At 35.2% G+C, this 21,473-nt stretch overlaps 1 protein-coding gene across 2 annotated transcripts; it reads right to left on the bottom strand.

The window, feature by feature from the left end:
- Window positions 1-9,872: 9,872 nt before the first annotated feature.
- LOC131157568 (pyrophosphate-energized vacuolar membrane proton pump-like) lies at window positions 9,873-19,130 on the bottom strand. Of its 2 annotated transcripts, XM_058111816.1 has the most exons (9): window positions 18,666-19,130; window positions 14,695-15,269; window positions 14,219-14,598; window positions 12,050-12,136; window positions 11,632-11,962; window positions 10,791-11,201; window positions 10,600-10,659; window positions 10,232-10,480; window positions 9,873-10,138 (listed from the first exon to the last, which is right to left on the bottom strand). In XM_058111816.1, the coding sequence occupies exons 1-8, from the start codon at window positions 18,910-18,912 to the stop codon at window positions 10,274-10,276; spliced, it is 2,298 nt and encodes a 765-aa protein (XP_057967799.1). In that variant the 5' UTR covers window positions 18,913-19,130; the 3' UTR covers window positions 9,873-10,138; window positions 10,232-10,273. The 2 variants fall into 2 exon arrangements, with proteins under 2 accessions (XP_057967799.1, XP_057967798.1); XM_058111815.1 differs by having other exon boundaries at window positions 9,873-10,480; window positions 18,666-19,061.
- Window positions 19,131-21,473: the final 2,343 nt, after the last annotated feature.

Below are 21,473 nucleotides of genomic sequence, written 5' to 3'. Positions count from 1 at the left end.
TATATATATATATATATATATAAGAGTTTTAGTGTTTGTGTGATTTGAGTAGATATTTACTTGATGCAGAATTTATACAGTGTTTCAGCATATCATGTTATATAGTGTATATATATTCACAGATATTTAACAGACAGATTTATACAGATTTTATTCAGTTCAGTATATTATGGTATTTACAGAATGTCATGTTTTACTAAATACCATAACACACAGTTTGTACAGACAAATTATACAGACAGTTTATAAAGACAAATTATATAGTTATAGCATCAAGATGCTACAGTTACTCAGATATTACAATATTTACAGTACAAAATTATAGCGTTATGGTTATTTTGGAAACATGATGAGAACAACAAAGATATATATATATATATATATATATATATATGTACTTATATAGTATCAGATCCCTGTGAAAATATTACAGATAGATATAGTTTACAGAGCACGGTACCGTTGCTATATACAAATAGAATGCAACCACATATCTCAGATAGTGTGTGGGTACCGTTTAACCGTGCTCGGAGAGGATGCAGCTCCCCAGAATGCTTGGTTGAGGGGGCCGGTTAGACGAGGTAGTAGCCAATCCCGAGCTTAGGAATGGATGTAGTTTGACTGAGCTGAGGTAGTGTAGAGTATGATGACTTACCTGGAGGGCCGACCACGTTAAGTCCCGCCTACAGGCCACACAACCTTGTCATGAGGGATTAAATCATGACATACAGAGTTCCAGGGAAAGAGCACAGTTATTTATATGTATACAGTTTTACAACTTTTGTTGTATATAGTATGATATAGCAGTATGAATGATAGAAAGTTCAGATGATATAAATGTTTTAAACTATTATACATGTGTTTTACAGATTTTCCAGATTATGCAGTTTTATATATATTAATGTTATAATTTTACGACTCGATCGCCACACACTAGTAATAGCATATTTTCACTTACTGTGCGTCGTCTCACCCTATTACTTTACCATCTTTCAGGTGAGCCAACTAGGCGAGCAGATCAGGCTCGCTGATAGAGAGTTGACTTGCCTATCCTAGTTGTAGGGTAAGTTTATGGCAGGGTTTTGTATTTTTTTTTTTTTTTGGGGGTAGACGATATTGGAAGGAGTTATTGTATATGGATATGGTTTGTATGTACAGAATTCTGGTATTGTATAGTATATGTGGTTGTATGACTTATGTTTCCGCTGTTTAAGTATGGTTATTTAGATATTAAAAAAAATAGAGAAATTTTGAGAATGTTACACCTCCACTTCTAATGAGCCTAATGGCCCATTCTGAACTAGCATTGAAATCTGTCTTAGATTAATATGATCTAGGTGTAAGTGCCGAAGATAAGTTTGGTTCAATTCAGAAGTTTTCTTTCTCTTACATAGTTGTTTATCAATGTTATTCAATTCATTTAGTTGCACTGTAGGAGAAGCATGATTAATAATATAAAGACCATCCACCAATGTACCAGAATAGATAAAACGTTTATTTAACTTAATAACAACTAAGTCATTAAAATAAACGGAATATCCATTATCCACCAACTTGGAGACTGAAATTGAATTCCTTCTAATGGAAAGTACATAAAGAGAGACTTTCAATATTAAAATCCTATCTCTACCAAAAGAAATGCTAATATCTCCTACTGCAACTACTAACACTCTCGTGTCATCTCCCAGAAATACGTAAATCTCCCTATCACTTAGCTGGCGGGTTTGCTGGAACCCTTGCAAAGAATTACAAACATGATTAGTGGCTCCCGTATCTACACATCAGGTACTGGTAGATATCACCACTAAACATATTTCAACTACTAGTGAATGAGATATACCTTTGTTGTTCTATTTGGCGAGATAAAACGGACATTGTGCTTTCTAGTGCCCTGGCTGCTTGCAGTGAAAACACTTGCCCATGGGCTTTTTCACTCCATCCTGCGGCCCATATACTACAGGAGGATCTCCCTGTGGTTTCTGAACCTTTTTCTACTTCTTTCGGCCTTTTGGCCTAAAAGAATAACCTTTCTCAGTCACAAGAGCAAAAATTGGCTTCTTGATGAGGCCCTCAGCTGCTTGAAGCTCTTTAAGTAATTCTGCCAATGAGTAAGAGAGCTTATTCATGTTGTAATTTAGGCAAAACTACTTAAACGAGTTAAGCAATGACTAGAGAATGATATCAACCTGGGTTTCCCCATCGATTTTAGCTCCAAGTTAGCTCATTGAGAAGACCAATCATCTTCAGAACATGATCCCTTACTGGGGTCCCTTCTGCCATAGTAGTATTCATGAGTTCCTTCATAGCAGTCTACCTAGCAGCACAATTTTAATCCCCAAACATTTCTTTGAGGTTCTACATTATACCATAGGGAGAAAGCATATGCTGATGTTGATGTTGAAGAACATTCGACATAGATGCAAAAATGTAACACCACGCCATCTCATCAGCCTTAATCCACTTCCGGTAAGCCTAGGTTTCCTCATCGGTTGCCCCTTCATTAGGTTTCTATGGAGATACCTCTGTGAACACATACTTGTACTCCTTTGTAATCAGCACAATATCCAAGTTGCTTTTCCAGTCAATATAATTAGGTCCAACCAATTTGTTTTCTTTGAGAATAACAGCTAGGAGATTGAAAGTCATTTTAATCCTGAAAACCACATATTATAATAAAATATGATGAGCAATAATAAACTTTTAATTCAATTAAAAGAATATGGTTCCCTCTACCAATATTTTTCTTTTCAAGAATTTGTCGGCAACCTAGCACACCGTGAGTAATATGCCTCGATGGGAGGTCGTCTATTACTCAACATTTGTGTAGACAGGTGAGGACTTATTAATTTTACTATCTAGGCAAGTGACTATGCCAAGAAAAATTAAACTGCTGACTTTGCTTTGGTCCTATAAACAATAGCAATGACTCAGAAGGTGAGAATGCTATTATTCATAGCTAAGTGCATCCCATCACATAATACTAGACCTATTGTCCCATAGTGAATCCCCCTTATGGAGAGGTGACCCAATACTAATAATTACTAGAGTTTATACTTGGTGAGTCTATAATTAATTCCATCCAATGGGGAGGAAGATACTAATATCATCTCATAAAATTAATTACATCACCTATAAACTAGTGATGGAGACCATGGGATTTATACGTAATAAATTCCCTCACCCACTTAGTTATTTAATTCATGAGGGATGCAAATTTGCATGTGTTTAATATTCCAATATTGGTAACTAAAATACACGCAACAAATAAAATGCCAAATTCCCTTAAATTATTTTTAAAAAAATTTATAACTTGGGAATTAATTTTATTTTCTAGTTGCACATGCATAAACCAATATTGAAATATTAAATCTTACATACTAATGACATAACATAAGAACAAAAAATATGCCAAGCAAGCATATATAAACAAGAAATATGATATAAAAAAAATCCCAGATATTATGGTCTAGCAGCTCGCATCATAAAATCATGATTCCTTGCTTGCCATTATGGAGTGCCAGCGGTTAACGGGGTCCTGGGGCAGCGCCACCAACGGGGTTCGACCTGCTTGGTCAGGTCATAGGGGTCCAGGTAAATTTAAATTCAAATTCAAATTCAAAATCGAATTCAAATTCAATTTCAAAATCAAATTCAAATTCAAATTGGAACAAAAAATTGCATCACTATTCTAGGGTTTTTCCTATTTTTCGCCACTACTATGCACACGCTACAACTGTGCCTCCTTCTTGGATGAAACTGCATCAGATTACAAAATCTTATACCTCCATGACCAGAGTTCACATGCTACGAATCTTGTAACAAACAATTACAATCAGATTACAGAATCCTATGCCTCCATAACCAGAGTTCACATGCTATGAAAACAATCGCAATTAGATTACAAAATCCTATGCTTCCATAATGCGGAGTTCACATGCTACAAATTTTTAAACAATCACAATCATAAACCATACATTCGTGTGACCATAATAACCGAGCAGAACGCTGCAAAACATAAGTTAGCACATCCACACATTCTACCCTACGCATGCACTAGTTCGAAAATTGAAGAACATGGTATTATTATCCGTATACAGTATCAGTCGAGGCTCTGATACCAATTGAAGGGGCCTACTGCGAAATAGCCCTAAGATCTGACTGTAGTGCATACAGATAACAAAAAAATACGATATTGCATACCCAGGTTAAACAAAAATTTGATCTTTCAAGCCCAAATCACAATAAAAATTTGATCTTGCAAATCCTAATTACGTGATTAGGATCATACCTACAAGATCTCTCTAGTATGATCTCGAATCTGCAAGCGCGAAGAAGAACTCCTGAATCTGCAAGCATGAAGAGGAACTCCCGGATCTGCGAGATTGAAGAAGAACTTTTGATGACGACCAGGGTTCTTCTACTGTATTCCTCGAACATGGCTTGCTCCTTAGAGAGTGGGCTCATCAGCGATGACTAGAGTTTGCTTCTCACGAAGATGTCTGCCACTGTGTGTGCGTTTTTGTCTAACCCTCGCCGCTGAATGGAGCGCATGTATATAGGCTATAGTAGGGACCTTTGGGCAAATATGACTAGAGCTTCCAACGTAATCAAGAATTCCTAATCCGACCCAGATTAATCCTTAATTACATTAATTACAATTTATACCATTAAAGAATTATAATTGTACTCCCTGTCATATTCGAAATTAAATTTTGAGCTCCTATTATTAAATGCTCATTTATCCCCCCACGTAAAGATTACAGATACCCATCAATTAAATTAAATTACTGATAATTTAATTAATTGACATATTAATTCCCTGAGACCTTCCACTTAACTTATTTGATGTGTCGGATTCAAAATCTACCTGCAGGGTTTGATACAATAAAAACTTATAAGCTTCCTTAAGGGGGTATCATCAATCTCGATACCGGGATGTGGATTCCATCAATAATTAATGTTCACCATACACATAATGTCATTACCCAACTCACTGAGTTTATTGACCCATAAAGAATCTCACTCTTCTATGAATTAAAGTAATAAACACTACATGCACGTGTCCAATAATCATATCAGGATTAAGAGCATAAGCAATCATAATAATTATGAGGTATTAATTGTTTTATTTAGTCAATATAAAAACAATTACCCCAAGGCGGTCATGTTCAATACTTACAAAGTGTACTAGCACAAGGAGTTGGAACTATACCATTCCCCATAGTCAATAGAAACTTATTAAAACCTTGTGCTACAGTCCTACCAATGGTGTGTCCAATTCCATTTAAGATTGTGAACAATAAACTTATATTCTATAAGAATTGATGATCTAATCTTCTTTGTGTAAATCGTACTCTACACACTAAATCGTCTACTATATAGAATAAAAGACACACATGCATAATCATTAAATAGATAATGTTGCTCAAAAAGATCCTCATTAAAATGGAATAACTGAAATTATTAATAAACAATAATACTGATTACATAAAGCATGTCTTTCAGTATAAATTTCTAACACTTAGGGTGAAGATTGGGTCGTAGGGTTGTGGCTAATTTAAGTTTGGGCTTGGGTATTTTATTTGGGTTTAGGTTGGACTTGCGTCTGAGCTTGAGTATTTAATTTAGGTTTAGGCTAGTTCTCTGGGCTAAGGGTTTTGGGGATTTAGGCTTTAGATTTTGGGCCCAAGTCTTGGGCTGACATTGCTTTAAGTTAGTTGGGCTTAGGTCAAGGTCAGGTTAGGTCATGTTTGATTTGGGCCTGAGCTGTTTAGGGCTAGGTTAGGTTAAACTTTGCTTTAAGTTAGTTGGGCAGGTGGATATCTTGACCAGGATCAAGGTAGGGTTGATTCAAGTCCATGGGTCAAGTTAAGCCAGGTAAAAGGGTAGGGTTAAATCGGGTCTGGGCCAAGTTGACTTGGGTATTCAGATTTGGTTAACTTTGATCAAGGTCATTTTGACCCAAGTATTTAAGTCGAGTTGACCCGAATATTTGGGCTAATCCCTTCGGGTTTGTTTATGTTTTTTATAAGGTTTTGGAACCTAGATAGGAGTGTATTGGTTTAGTTGGAGACTTTTGCTTTTAATTTTTGGGTTTTAGTAAGCAATTTAAACCTAGGCTAGGGCAGATTTTCCGAATTGCCTTTTCATTATAAAAAAAAAAAAAAATAACCACTTGATTTAACCACGAATTGTACCCAATCATGCAACGAACCACAATTTTAAACAAACACAACACATATTCAATCAGTCACACATTGAATCACAGTAATTAGAACACATTCATGAGAAATGAAGGGCGCTTATCTCTTTTATTCCTTCTTTCTTCTTCACTGCTTCTACCTCCAGCCCTCTAAATTTCGCTCTCCCCACTTGACCTTTACTTTTCTTCTTCTCTTTGTCACTTCTTTTCTCAGCCAAATTCTTCTTGGATTGAGTTCTTTCCGCTTGCTCTTCTTATTTAATCAATGTATGCTCTCTCTTTTTTCTCATTCTCTGTTTTTTTTTTTTTTCTCCTCTTACTACTTGAAGGGTTCTTAACAATGTTCCTCCTCCTCCCTGCTCTTCTCTGTATTCCTTTATTTATAGGCTCGAGGAGGGGAGGCAAAACCTTGACGTCCTCATGTTTATGTTGTGGGGTCTACTGAGGGCAGTGTAGTGAAGCAGACTGTCAAGGACTAAGGTAGTGGAGAGCAGAGGGCTGCTAGGGCGGAATAGTGGAGCAGGGTCTGTGGCTAAAAGGTGGTGGAGCAGGGGAGTGGCTACCTACATGGGTCGAAGGTTTATAAGCCCATTGTGGACCTCAAAATTAAAAATAAGCCCAAGTTGGGTTTAAAGCAAGCATAGACCCACTGTGGGCTTCAAAATTAAAAATAAGCCCAATTTGGGCTTTAAAGTAAGCACAACCCCACTGTGGGCCTCAAAATTAAAAATAAGCCCGAATTGAGCTTTAATTTAAGCATAGGCCCATTGTGAACCCGAATTAATACAAGCTTACTAACGAATGAGCGAATTTGATTTCTCGACTAACCTATAGTTAATGTGCTTGTGTGTGCATGCAGGTGGATGCCATGAAGGGGATTTGAGCGGCTTGAATATGGGAGCTCGAGTCATCTTTTGCGTAACTTTTTTTTTTTTGTATTTGTTGTTGTATTGTTCTTGCAAATACAAATGAACGATTGTAAAAATTGTTCTTGCAAATACAAATGAATGATTGTAAAAAAAAAAAAAAAACAAAGGACTTTGTAATACAAACCTAATGAATCAGCATTTATTTTAGGAATGATGAGAATGAAGGAATTAAAACACTGGCAAGGAGTCTCTGCTAGGCAAAGACCTTATAAAGCACCGCCCCCTTTTTTAATATTTTCAAAGAAAGTCATTTAACACAAATTTTGAAGATTTTATGTTTTAAGAAAAATGAAAAATGAAAAATGAACCATCCATTTAAATTTAATTTTTAGTTTTTGGTAGCTTGAAAATCAAGACTATTTATAAAAACGTTCTTATATAATATTCGAACAAAATAAAATAGCTACACTAGGCAATTGACATGACCTATCCTAAATTTGGCTACAAGGTAAACTTTGGATGGTTTTGCTTGAGCACTCTTTCATATACCCCTTAAATCACTATCGGTTCCATATCCTCAATTATATACTAGTGGCACAAAGTACCCCCACCCAAAAAAGATAAGGACATGGGCAATCACCTTGTAATCAAATCGCACGTTCGCTCAGCCAACACCATTCCCTATCTAACCACCATGTCGCTGCACCGCTCAAGCTTTATTGGGTAAGAAGTGCTAGTGGCTGAATAGGTAGTGTTGAAAAAATATGATTTTTATTTAAAAAAAAATCAAGCCCAGTGAATTAGTAGGGAATTTTGCAAAAATGCATTTGAAAACAATGGGAAAAAAAAAAAAAAAATGAATCTACAATCTGCAATCTGCAATCTGCAAGAGTAGAATTTGAAAGCTAAAGCATAATGATGTCTCGTCATAAGATGAGTTTCGCCCTCTCCTTTTCTCATAATTTTCTTTTTTTAAAAGTAAACATGGTGCATAATACATTCGGTAAACAAGGTCCGAACACCATGCTCCCGAACTCAGCATAAATTTATTGTCACTTTAGAGTGCAATAATAGATGCTCCATGAGCCTACAAGATTCATTAGTCTATGGTTGTTGGTAAGCTGCATTTTAATGAACTACAACCTAAACATGGCTTAAGTTGAAACATTGGCAAAGAAACCAAAAGAGAATATGAAAGAATATGCTATAGCGAAAGGAAGAATGCAAGGAGAAGACGTGTGATTGAATGCTAGGAGGGACTCCTTTTGTAGTTGGAGCAAAATGATATCAATGTCCAGGAATTAATCCAGACTTGAGCTCTGCCTAATACTCTAAATTTTATTGTTAAGAAGCAAGATATTTAAATTCCAAAACCTACATGATTCTAAGACCAGAATTCGAATGGGTTTGATTGCAAATCAAATGCTTCAATTTAATCTGTATTTTAATTAGGGAAAAATGATAGCTCTCAATCCAAACTAAAAGCCAATTGTCCAAAATTGAAACTTTAATCCAAGAATTTATTGAGATTTGAATTCAACACCGACAAGTAAACCATGTGCAAACTACAACCAATAAGAAAAATTTTAGCAAAGGTGCACAGTAACTCGATGTGTTATGGGTTAGCCTATAGGTCCACTCTTTAGCCCATAAGATACCAAATCTAGTTTCATAGCATAGATAAATAGGAGAAACTATTTTCACAACCAATTTGGGACAAGAGACCAATTCAATTTTGGGCACAACTCCAACAATCCCATTCACAATTCAGATTGAAATGAAAACATAATTTGAAAGAGGCGACTCAAGTAATTTAGAGTACATTAACTCCAGTGTCTTTTATACTTGATTCAACACTATTTGTTAATAGAAACAAATGTGAAATACATGTAAAATAAACTTTTTGTTTTCAACTCGAATACCTTGGCTCCAAACCAATCATCCTACCAACACACTAAACTACAAAATTGAGTTTAAGTAATCAAGTCGACATATTTTCTTAACTATCCGCCTTGGTTGAATAATTTGTCAATGGTAAAGAATTCATGAAGGTAAAAATAATCTCACTTTCACACTCAAATGTACTATGCTACTATGTACACCACCGAAGTAGGACTAGGATGAGGAGTTTTTCTTGACCACACAGGTTACATTGATCACCATTTACACCATTAGAAGGAAAAAATAAAAATGGTACTCCCACTAGCCACTCAAAAATTTTTTACCCATTAAACATAGATGGTGGAATCTCCATTCTCATTTGTTGCATTGTTATTATAAATGGCTCTTTTAATCGACTTAAATCTCATTTTCCTTGAATTAGTCCCTTGGTAAAGGGCTCATCTATATTATCCTCGACCTTGTATAAGTTGAAGGAACCATTGTCTCAGCACTTCATGTTTTAAATGTATTTTCTTACCATCATACAAATTTTTATTAGCTTGAGCAATTGCAGCCTAGCTATATAAAGAAGTGTTGCAATCCCAAATTAGCCGTTCCCAAATGTGTAAATTAGCTAAAAGTCAATTCAGCTAATTAGCTTCCTCACTTGCCTTCTTTAAGACTATCATAGATCATGCCTAGAAAGCTTGCTTAGCTCTCCAGGAGTGTGTCCAAAATGACACGGCAGATCAGAGAGCTTAATAACACAGCTAAGACAAGAGTTCCCTTCTTAACCTACATAAGCTAATTTATCAACCCCAAGAACCTAAAACCAAAACCTCCGTTTGAATTTGGCACAAACATTGATCTGCCATCTATTGCCAGTCAAAAGGATAAAGAGAATTTTAACATGCAAATAATTTGTCCAAAATGATCTCTTTGCTTTAACGGAAAAAGAGGACAGTTACAAGAAATTTTGGAAATGACGTTACATGAAAATTTGGAATTCTAGAAATGTTTGAAACAAAGGTCATCGCTTACCATCTCCACTCCTTTTTGTCAAGAATGACTATTCTCATCAGCATTCTTGCCTTCCTAATCATTGTAGTTGTCGTCGTCGTCATCCTCCATCAGCCCATCAAAAATAATATTCACCAACTAGAAAACTAACTTAAAGATCCCAAGCCTACACATGAAAAAAGATGGATGTCAAAAGAGGACCGGTGAGATGAAATATGACATTGGTGTAGAGGGAAAAAGAAAAGTTGGTGACCCACACCTATTTTCTCCCCATGTATTTCGGGCCATCCCCCTCCATCCCTTAGAAGATCTTGAACAGCAGACCACCGTGAGTGGCAAAAAAGGGAGCAAACACAAGTGATTCCACTGCCATGAGCTTGATGAGGATGTTGAGGGATGGGCCTGAGGTGTCCTTGAGTGGATCCCCAATCGTGTCACCAATCACAGCTGCCTTGTGTGGCTCTGATCCCTTTGGCCCGAGGGTCCTTGCATGCTCTGAAGCACCAGCCTGCAAAAAATACGAATTTTCCCCCCAAAAAAGTAGTAAATATATTGTAACATTTTGAAGAACAAACCCAAATAAAGAAATCAACATAATAAAATTGAAGAACATATTTTAAATTTTACCTCAATATACTTCTTGGCATTATCCCATGCTCCACCTGTGTTTGATGCAGAGATTGCAATCTGTATGAAAAGTAGCCAGATGAACATGGTATATCTTCAGAAATGATATATTCCACAAAACCACAAAACACACAAAAGACAAGGAATTTAGCAAGTAGTGAATTATAGATTAAACATTCCTAATGTACTACCTGGACACCTGACACAAGGGCGCCTGCAAGGACGCCAGAAAGAGTCTCCACCCCAAAGAAGGTTCCAACAATGAGGGGGGTCAGCATGACAAGTGCACCAGGTGGAATCATCTCCTTGATGGATGCATCAGTAGAGATCTTAACACAAGTGGCATAGTCAGGCTTAGTATGGCCCTCCATGATACCCGGAATGGTGTTGAACTGCCTTCGGACCTCCTCAACCATCTTTAAAGCTGCACTTCCAACACTCTTCATTGTCATGGCAGAGAACCAGTATGGAAGCATTGCACCAACAATCAAACCAATGAAGACCTTTGGGGTCAAGACATCAACTGTTGAAATCCCAGCACGACTCACAAAGGCACCGAACAGCGCCAAAGACACCAGTGCAGCAGATCCAATGGCAAATCCCTACAGTAAAACATAAATTGGAGTTCAATTAAGGGCAAAGCAGCAGAAGTAAGGATTTGTCTCGCATAGTCAACGAAAAACACCAGGACACACTTGCCACTGCTACACATCGAAAAACAGCTCACAGCTCACAGCTGACAGCTCATTGAAGTGCTATTATAGCTTGATTAAGAATGAAAATGTAGCCAAGTCATTCATTTGGATATATGTGCATATGGGAGCAATCTTGTCCAGGATTTTAAAGATTCACAAATGCAATGAAGTCTTCCAACTTTCAAAAATAGAAAATAATTGTAAAGCATGGTAGAGTAACATATGCCTATCACTGCATTTTAATAATTGCCAACTCTTTACACATAAAATAATGACTTTGTAAGTATTGGAAAAAAAAAAAGAAGAAAAGAATTAGAATTAGAATTTATCATGGTACCTTTCCTATAGCTGCAGTGGTGTTACCTGCAGCATCAAGGGCATCAGTTCTCTCACGGATACGGTGGCTCATGCCGGCCATCTCAGCAATGCCTCCAGCATTGTCACTGATGGGGCCATAAGCATCAATGGCCAATCCAGTAGCAATGGTGCTTAGCATTCCAAGAGCTGCCACAGCAATACCATACATGGCTGCAAAGCTGAAACTAACAAAAATACTGATTGCAATGGCAAAAATAGGAATGATGACAGACTTGTATCCCAAGGCAAGTCCAAATATAACATTGGTGGCAGCTCCAGTCCTGCAGGAATCTGCAACATCTTGTACGGGGCTGCAATTGAAGAAAAACATAAATTTAAGCCACAATAATAAGTCATATTTGTACTGGGCACAATATCTGTTGTTTTATGATGGATACCTGTATGCATTGCTGGTGTAATACTCAGTCACAAACCCAATAATAAGTCCAGCCCAAAGACCAACAGCCACACACAGGAACAGCTGCCTGCAAATACACAGCAACTCATTTCTCAAACATCAACACACTATCACTACTGTAACCATGAATAAGATAAATGGGACACACACATACATCCCAATATATGGTGCTTATAAATTTTCAAATGTTTTCTAACATTGAATCTAGATTTTTCCATTAATTTAGTTCTATTTTCATAGAATTCTAAATTTAACCAAGAAGCACAGCTTAACATTACTGCTAGCCTAGGCTACCTGGAAAAGCTGCATGCAATTGCCTATTCATCTAGGCAACAATTACAAAAAAAATACCAAGTGACAACCACCATGATTGTACATGGAAAAATGCAATGCCCATTAAAAATAGCCCTATTCAGAACATATTCATTAGTGGAATTGCCCTATTTAAATACTGATACTAATCATTTCGTTACACAGCTTGCAATAAAAGGCAGAAGATATTAATCAAGAACATTTATTTCTTCTCTTTCCTTTTCCCCCACTATTAATAATCATAATGCAAAGCTTATATAAAATGAGGCAAAAGCTTAATCAAGAGCACTTATTTCTTCCTTTTTTTTCACTTTGCCGAATAATAATAATTATAATAATAATAATAACAACAACAACAAGCCTGGGGTCAGACACATGAATCATTTTCCGCCAATTCACCTGATTGAGAGCATTTTCCTTTATTAGATTAAGGGCTAAAAAATCCTTCCTCACTACCTACCCTCATTCCAAGTTATTTTAGGCCTAACTGCACCCTTTTTCATGTTAGAAACGATAACTAACCCACTCCTCCTCACAGGTGCTCTATTAGGCTTATGTTATAAATGCTCATACCATATAAGCCGCCTCTACGCTTAAATTATTGCGAATATGGTTATATGCTCATTTTTTTTACTTTATCTTTTCATGTTATACCACTCATCCACCTTAACATTTGCATTTCAGCAACTTTTACTTTTTGTATATGTTGTTTCTTAGTTGTCCCACATTCTGCACCATGAAACATAATCGGCCTTGTAGCCATGTTATAAAACTTTTCTTTTAATTTTAAGGATGTTCTATGATCACACAACACACTCTTCCATTTTACCCAACATATTTTAATTCTATGTACTTCATTTTTCTCTTTTGCTTGCAAAATAGATCCAAGATATCTAAATCTACTGGTGCTAATCATCTCTTCATATCAAGTTTAATCTTCACTCCACAATTACTTCTTAAATTGCTGAAACTACATTTTATATATTCTGTCTTATTCTTACTTATCCTAAACCCTTTACACTCTCTGATATGATTCTCCAAAGTTTTTAACTTAGATTCCACTCCACTCCTACAATAATCAATCAACACGATATCATCTGCAAACAATATTCACCAAGGGGTCTCATTTTAAATATTTCTAATAACTTCATCAATAACTAAAGTAAAATGATAATAACTCAAAGTAGAAATTTGAGGTACACCTATTGCGATTGAAAAATCTAGATTCTCCTCCTATAGTCCTAAACGCTACTCACTACTCTATCATACATATTCTTAATGACCTCAATATATCTATTGCGAACCTCCTCCTTTTCTAAAACCCACTAAAGAACTTCCCTAGATACTATAGCATAAGCTTTATCTAGGTCAATAAAAATCATATGCAAGTTCCTTTTCTTTTCCCTAAACTTTTCCATTAAACTTCTTAAAAGATAAATAGCTTTTGTTGTTGATATCTCCCAAGCATAAAATCAAATTGATTTTCAGAAATTCTCGTTACTAATCTTATTCTATGTTCAATTATCCTTTCCCATAATTTTATTGTATGATTCATAATCTTAATTCCACGATAGTTATTACAGTTTTGAATATCCCCTTTGTTTTTGTACAAAGGTACTAACATGCTTTTCCTCCATTCTTCTGATATTGTCTTGATTTTTATAATAATGTTGAATAGATTAGTAGACTAAATATTTCCTTTATCCCCTAAATATTTCCAAACTTCAATTGGCATTTTATCTGGTCCTATAGATTTCCTAATTTTAATCTTTTTTAATATCATCTTAAATAATAATAAAAATAATAATAATAAAACTAACAATAATGTCAAGCTTACCAGTTCTTAACAGCCTTCTGAGTACCAAAATTGAAGATTGTGAATGATGGTGGAAGGGCAATCCAGCTAACAATTCCAATTCCCACAGTCATAAGAATGGTGGAAATAATAAGTTGTTTCTTCAATGATGGTTCAATTTCCTTAACAGCCTTGATTTCAAAGAAATCAGTTGCAAAAAGGGTGGTGACCAAACAAACAAGAATACCCATGGAACTAATAAGCAAAGGATAACACATTGCAGTGAAATCATGATGAATTCCAAAGGATGATATGGAAGCAACAACAAGAGCTGCACAAGATGATTCAGCATATGAGCCAAAAAGATCAGACCCCATTCCAGCAATATCCCCAACATTGTCACCAACATTGTCAGCAATCACCTGAAAATAAATTAAAAAATTAAAAAAATAGATAATTTGACAGGCATAAAAGAAGGTATGCTAAACAAGTAAACCTGTGATCACAATGTCACTTACAGCAGGATTTCTTGGGTCGTCTTCTGGAATGTTTCTTTCTACTTTGCCCACAAGATCAGCTCCAACATCAGCAGCCTTAGTATAGATACCACCGCCAACTCTCCCAAAGAGAGCCATGGAAGAACCACCAAGACCATAACCAGTAATAGCCTCAAAAAGGCCTTCCCAGTCATCACCATAGTACAGCTTGAAGAGATTAATAACAATGTAAAGCACCAAGAGACCATTTGCAGCAAGGAGAAAACCCATTACCGCACCAGACCGGAATGCAACAATAAAAGCCTTTCCAACACCCTTTCTTGCTTCTAAGGTTGTCCTTGCATTTGCGTATGTAGCAATTTTCATGCCAAGGAAACCAGAAACTACTGAAGTGACAGCGCCAAGTACGAAGGACAGAGTACTGAAAGCAGCTGTGGCAAGGGCTGGCTTGCATAGCTTATGTGGGCTGTAAGTACAAGGCTGGCTCTTTGTGCTAAAGCTCTCCACAGAACCCAGGAAGAGAAAGATTAAAACCGCAAAAGCAGTCATGAAGATCCCAACATATTTATATTCAGTATAGAGAAAAGATGTGGCACCTGTTGCATTCCAAACATCCATAAACTTAATAATTAAACACAGAAAGGAAAAACTGCAAAGCGCTGCAGCTGCTGCAACAGCTCCTCCTCATAACAAACATATTTTATTTTTTAGGAAAATTACACTTGTTTTTTAGCACAACTATATATAAGGTTTGCAATGACTTTTCCACTCTTAATTTCTTAGAACATCCATATTTAAACATTGGTTGAATAGCGAATGACAGCATAGGTAAAATATCAAATATCCTGTAAGCAACTCAATTTATAATTACTAAAACTACACGAAACTTTCTTTGGTGTGTATTTTTTAACATCCTACAATTTCCCCCTACAACTTACATATTTCAATCTAAAATTTACAATACTTCACCACAATTGCCCAACTAACAATAATTCACAGCAAGCTAAAGAGTAAATAGTAATAGAGAAAATTAAAGAAAAAAAAAAGAATAAGATTAATTTATAAAAATTAAAAAAAAAAACAGAAAGAATTAATTAATTTTACTATAAATTAAATGAAAATTTTCTATACTTCACTACGTTTGCCCGACTTATAATAATTCACAATGGACTATAGAATAAACAACATCAGCAAGAAAAAGAGAATTTAAATAAATTATAAATAGTCAAACCTATCATGCAGATAATTGTTTACATAAAATAATTAAATGAAGACACAACACGCATGGCTGGCTAGTATCCATAAAAGAATTATCAAATAAGGTGTCGGCCAAAGGAGAATGTGAGAAGATCATAAAACTAATATAAAAATCTGTAGAAATGAGTCGGTATTTTTGTTGAGAGAGAGAGAGAGAGAGAGAGACTAATACAACACACTGCGCATCTGTGAGGTTGGGCAAGTATATTCCCACATGGATTATTAATTGCACAGTTGAAGAAAAATTAAGTGTTAAAGAGTCTTAAGGCAGTAAACTTGAAGGGAAAAGGACGGGTGAAACCGTGCAAACAAACAACTATAAATCAACCAGCATGACATATAGATAACAATAAGAACAATAATTATAGCCACTTAGTCCTTCTATATTTAGAATTCATTGACTTCAAAGTTTTATAAGTCATAACTCTTATGTAGCATTGAAATAATTTTTTTTTTTTTTCCCCCTTTTTTTTGGTTTAAATTCATCTTTTTAAAAAAAATAAATTATAGCAAGCAACTTATAAAACTGAACTAAGGGCATAGGTAGCAGAAAGTGCATGTCACTATCATCTATCTACTAAAGGTTATGGCAACAGCAGCGGCAGCAGCAGCAGGACTATCCCTGTCCTCAGAAACAATCAAACCAATTCGACTAAATATTTCCTTTTTTGGAAGACAAAATATCAGATTCTTGTTAGAACTTGAGCTTTGTAATGGAGACATCAAAAGCTTCAAAACATGTATTTTTTCGATGTAGTTTGAGGTCATGATGGTGGTGCCAGTGGTGGTACAACCAGAAAATAGCAGTTTGTTGTACCATTTATAAACTAGATTGTGGTGGTATTGATCCAGCAAAAGAGGCATATTAGTAAAGAGTGAGACGGAAAACATGAATAGCTGACGTTACATTGCAAGAAGCCAACCTGAGGGTTGCGAATTTTTCCAAACTAAGCACAACCATTGTCCACATTAACAAATTCAAATGTTTCAAGCCCCTGGCCTTCCCTAAAATAAGATTTTTAACGTGCATTGGATTCCTTGGTTCAACTTCAACCAACCAACAATATTTACTAAGGAAAATACATTTTATATTAGTTTTAAAATGCTATTGACAAAAAAACTACTCATCTTTCATTTCTCATTATTTCATGACTAAAAATATAAACTGCTCTTTGATTAATCATATAAAATAAATAGATTTTTGGACAATTTAAAGTGATAACGATGTTATAAATAAATTAATCAATAGATTTAAGTAATTAGTAGTTTTGGCATTCGGAGAGATTTTTGGCTGGTAATTGTTCAAAAACGCTCAATTCTGCAAAAAACCACTCACGCCTGGTAATGCAAGAGAAGCCCTCATGAAGCTGCTGAACATCATGAAAAGTATTTTTGGCATTAGAATAGTGATAAAATAAACACTCCATTGAACATAAAAAATCAGGCAAATTATACAAGTTCATTATTTCATTAGCTGAAGCATGAAGCAAAAATTGAGGGAAATTTACGAAGAAAAAGTAGAGGTGATCATTTTAGTCCTGTAATAGCCCAAAACGACTTAGGTTTTTATCATAATGCAAAATTCCCTAACACCACTTCATTTAAGCAAGTGACCTGAATATGGGCTTCAAATCACACTGCAATTCAAAACTGACAACCAATTAAGCAAAACACAAACCTATATCATGCCAAATGGATACTGTGTCCACGAATCTATACTACAACTCCAACTATACCATGTTCTAAGTAACTAACTATGTCAGAGATTCTTTTTCTTTTTGGTTGGATGCTCACACTAGATTTAGGCCACAAAAGGTATCCAATCTCCCATCTCCTTGGATTCGAACGAGACATCCAAAATACAAGTTCCAAGCTTTAACCCCTGGAATGTCCCTTCCTAAGGCCAACTGGGTTGGAGCTTGCTCTCTAATACATATGTATCACGCTGTACCTCTCATCCTTGCAAGTAAGACTAGTCATACGATTACTCAAAATACCAGACCACTTGGAACATAAATTAAATCTCTTCCCAAATATGAAAGGAAACAGGCGAAACCAATAAGAAAAAACAGAATATTTATTTACTAAATTCCGACATGTCAAATATGCCAGATTACATTCTTCCTGTGCACCCACGTGTCATGCCGGTACCTTTATTTGAATAAAGACCAAAAAGCACAAATTCCAATAATTTATGAGGACATAGAATTTTCACCGTCAACTACGCCTTACCAAAACAAAGACAATAATACCGAACCAAAAGTAATACAAATTAGGCAAATAAAAACGCAAACGGCATGACTGCCAGCTAAAATATTCTACGAAAAGTTCAAGCTCTAAAAGATTAGCGCTTCGTTTGGCTGCCCAGAAAATGGTAGAAAACAGTTTCAGAACAGCTTAGGCTTAAATAAAGAAAAATTATCAATTTCCTAGTTTTGAAGCAAAAGAAGCAAAAAATATAAGATTCAAAAATTATATTCATTTCCCCCGTTTATCAACAACAAATTCCACGCTATCAGTTCATTTCACCTCAACCCAACCAGGCATAGGAAAATAAAAAATCATTTTCTTTTGCTACTTCCGTTTTCTCAACTACCAAACAGAGGGATAGAAACCTAATTTATCCATTTAAAAAATAGTAACACAACAGGATAGGCTTTATAACTGCGAGATCTGCAAAGCAAATTACGAACAACTGGATCTAAACAGACTCAAGATCCAGAGCTGAAACTCACCTTCAGAGATAGCACTCTGTATTTCGGCACACTTAACGACGACGCTCTGTTCATTGATGCCCTCCTCTTCCTCAATCAAATAGTCTCCGTAGCCATTCTTGTTGTTGTTCCGAGCAGGGTGAGGTTCGTGACTAAGTTTCACGTACGAAACCAGCAACCACTGGATGAGAGCAAACACGATTCCAACACAAGCACACACGGGAATAACTATCTCCGTCGCGAGATCTGAAAGCAAGGTCGATCCCATGGCTGACGACGCTCAATCCTAGCCGGAACCCTGGACCTCGCCAGGCGTCCGTACGCCGGAGATCTTGGAGACGAAGAAAACGTAAGATACAGCGGAAATGATAGAGCGACTGAGAGAGACGCAAGTGAGGGTTCGCGACGTGCGGACTCCCGAGGATTTATATCGTTGGGAGAGAAGAATACAGCGTGCTCAGGTCCTTACGTTATTCTGTTCTATCTGGCCTGCTACCGTTGGATTAGATGACGTTTTGGTAAAACGAGATCGTACGGTGGCTGTTTTGGAAGGGTTTTTATAAGGTGTGAGTGAGGTGCAGGGTAGAGACAGAGCGTGGTTCACTCGGAATGGGATAGTGGGGCGGAATACTAGGATAAGCACAGCGCGTATTTTCGACGCATCCTGCTTCCATGTCGGAATAGGCATTCCTCCCTCAATTTTTTTTTTTGCTTTATCCAGCGGGGAATTATTCCGTGTTCTGCAGAACCAATAAAGTTGATGCTTCCTCAAAGTAGATATGAACATCAAGGGCACCCATGGGGTGTTGCTGGCATGTGGGTTCTGAAGAAAATTACATTGACGCTATGGATCGCTCGGTATTGGAATGATACTTTTATTATGAACGGTTAATGATTGGATTATGATACCATAATGATTGGATTATGATACCCTCGAAAGTTTGACAAAAATACATGAACATTCATTAAAGTTTCAAAAACCGTATTTACTTTCCTTATTATTTCAAAAATATTACAGACATCCTCTAATATTTATCAAAAACATATAAAGTTCTTGTATTTTTATCAAAGTTCAGGGCAATATCTTTTGCTCTTAGTTTTACAATATGAACTTTTAAAAAATGATAAAAATTAAGAAGTCTATTATTTGATATATTACTCTAACTATTTTTTAATATAAGTATTCTAAAATACTTTAGTTATCACTGTATCAAAACTATTTTATATAAGTTATTTTTCATTTGAGATTTTATGTTCGAGTATTTTGTATGAAAGTTAGGAAATAATAGATAAAGTCCGTGTTTAGATTCTCTAATAATTGAGTTAAAGATAAAGTTTAAAAAGTTGTAGCTAACAAAAATAATATATCACACAACAATGTAACAAAAGTTATCAAACTATTTTAAAATTAATAAATAAATAAACTTTTAAAAAGCTTTTTCCGTGGATCCAAATCTATTAAAAACCTTTTGGACCTAAAAATTTAAAGTCAAGTCTAACCAAATAATTCAAGAGTTAACTTAAACTAATTATGATATCATTTGAGTTTTTTACTGTTCTAAAATTTAGAAAAATAATATTAAAAATATGTAATAATAAGAGAGCTAAGAATTTATGGATAGTTTTTTAAGAAATATAAATTTAACAAATTACCATAATTGAGAAATTTAATTTAATTCTAAAATTATAAAAAATAAAAATATTTTAACAAATATGAGAGAAAGATATACAGAAATCTATTTTAAGAAACCTTAATTGAATGCTTGATATGTTGTAATGGATTGAAAAATCATATAGCGAACATGCAAATCTATAAAAAAATAATTTCATTCCGTTCTATTCTATTCTATTCTTCCATATCAAATAAATCATAAATCCCTTTAATTAATACTATAAAATTATAAATTTAAATTTAGATTTTTTTTAATTTAAATCTACATTTTTTTTCACAATTAGACCCATGAAATCCTCAACCCTTATTAGTTGGAGAAAATAGTTTTACTTTTTCAATTTTCAAATAATTGTAAAAATATAACCTTATTTTTTAGCTTTCTAGATTTATATAAATATTTTATTATTTTTCCAAACCTTACATAAATATTTTTAAAACTAAAAAATAAATTCATGTTTTATAAGCATTCAAAAACCCAAAAAAAAAAAAAATCCTCAACTAGACAGACACTGTACTTTAAAATACAAAATTCTAAGTTTTTAGTTTGAATATTTTTATAGGTATGGATGAAATTAAGTTACGTTTGGCAATATAAATTTTATTCTTAAATCTAAATTTGTATGAACGAAGAAAAAATATAATAGAATTATATACTACATTTTAACTAAAATAGACGGGCTTAAATCTATATGTTAGTCACCTGTTAATAAATGGATCAACTTGAATCCGAACGTATTTAACATTTACTCGATTACGATCCATTCAAATTCGACCGCTAATCTATTTTGTCAAATGAGATGACGTTTTACATAAGTTAAAGGATGTCCTTGTAATTGATAAGGGCCGTTAAAATATTTTAAAATATTTGAACCCAAATTAGAATTAAAATAATGAACAAATAGGAGGCAAGTGGGTAGGGCATCTCATCTATCAACTCTGGCGTGAACCGTGAACGCCGAGAAGGTAAGGAAGCTAGGCTATTTTGTCGTAGAGGATAAAGGGTGCGTCTCCGAACGACTTGAGAGAGTGCTACCGTCACCCCCTACTGAACGCCCCAGCATACCCCTCCCCAACGGATATATATTAATGAAATGCCCCTTTTTTTCTTTTTCTTTTTCTTTTTCTTTTCCTTTTTTTCCTCATTTCCATTTTTTCTT

The sequence above is a fragment of the Malania oleifera genome, chromosome 6 (genome assembly GCF_029873635.1).
Source record: "Malania oleifera isolate guangnan ecotype guangnan chromosome 6, ASM2987363v1, whole genome shotgun sequence".
NCBI lineage: Eukaryota > Viridiplantae > Streptophyta > Magnoliopsida > Santalales > Ximeniaceae > Malania > Malania oleifera.
The sequence above is the reverse complement of the archived record's forward strand: the minus strand, read 5'-3'. Positions and strand labels throughout refer to the sequence as shown.

Coding starts and splice junctions, on each gene's coding strand:
- LOC131157568 (XM_058111816.1), bottom strand. CDS start 18,912: ATGGGATCGACCTTGCTTTCAGATCTCGCGACGGAGATAGTTATTCCC. Junction 11,202..11,631: donor CCACTGCAGCTATAGGAAAG/GTACCATGATAA, acceptor GTTTTACTGTAG/GGATTTGCCATTGGATCTGC. Junction 10,481..10,599: donor ATGCCAAGAAGTATATTGAG/GTAAAATTTAAA, acceptor TATTTTTTGCAG/GCTGGTGCTTCAGAGCATGC.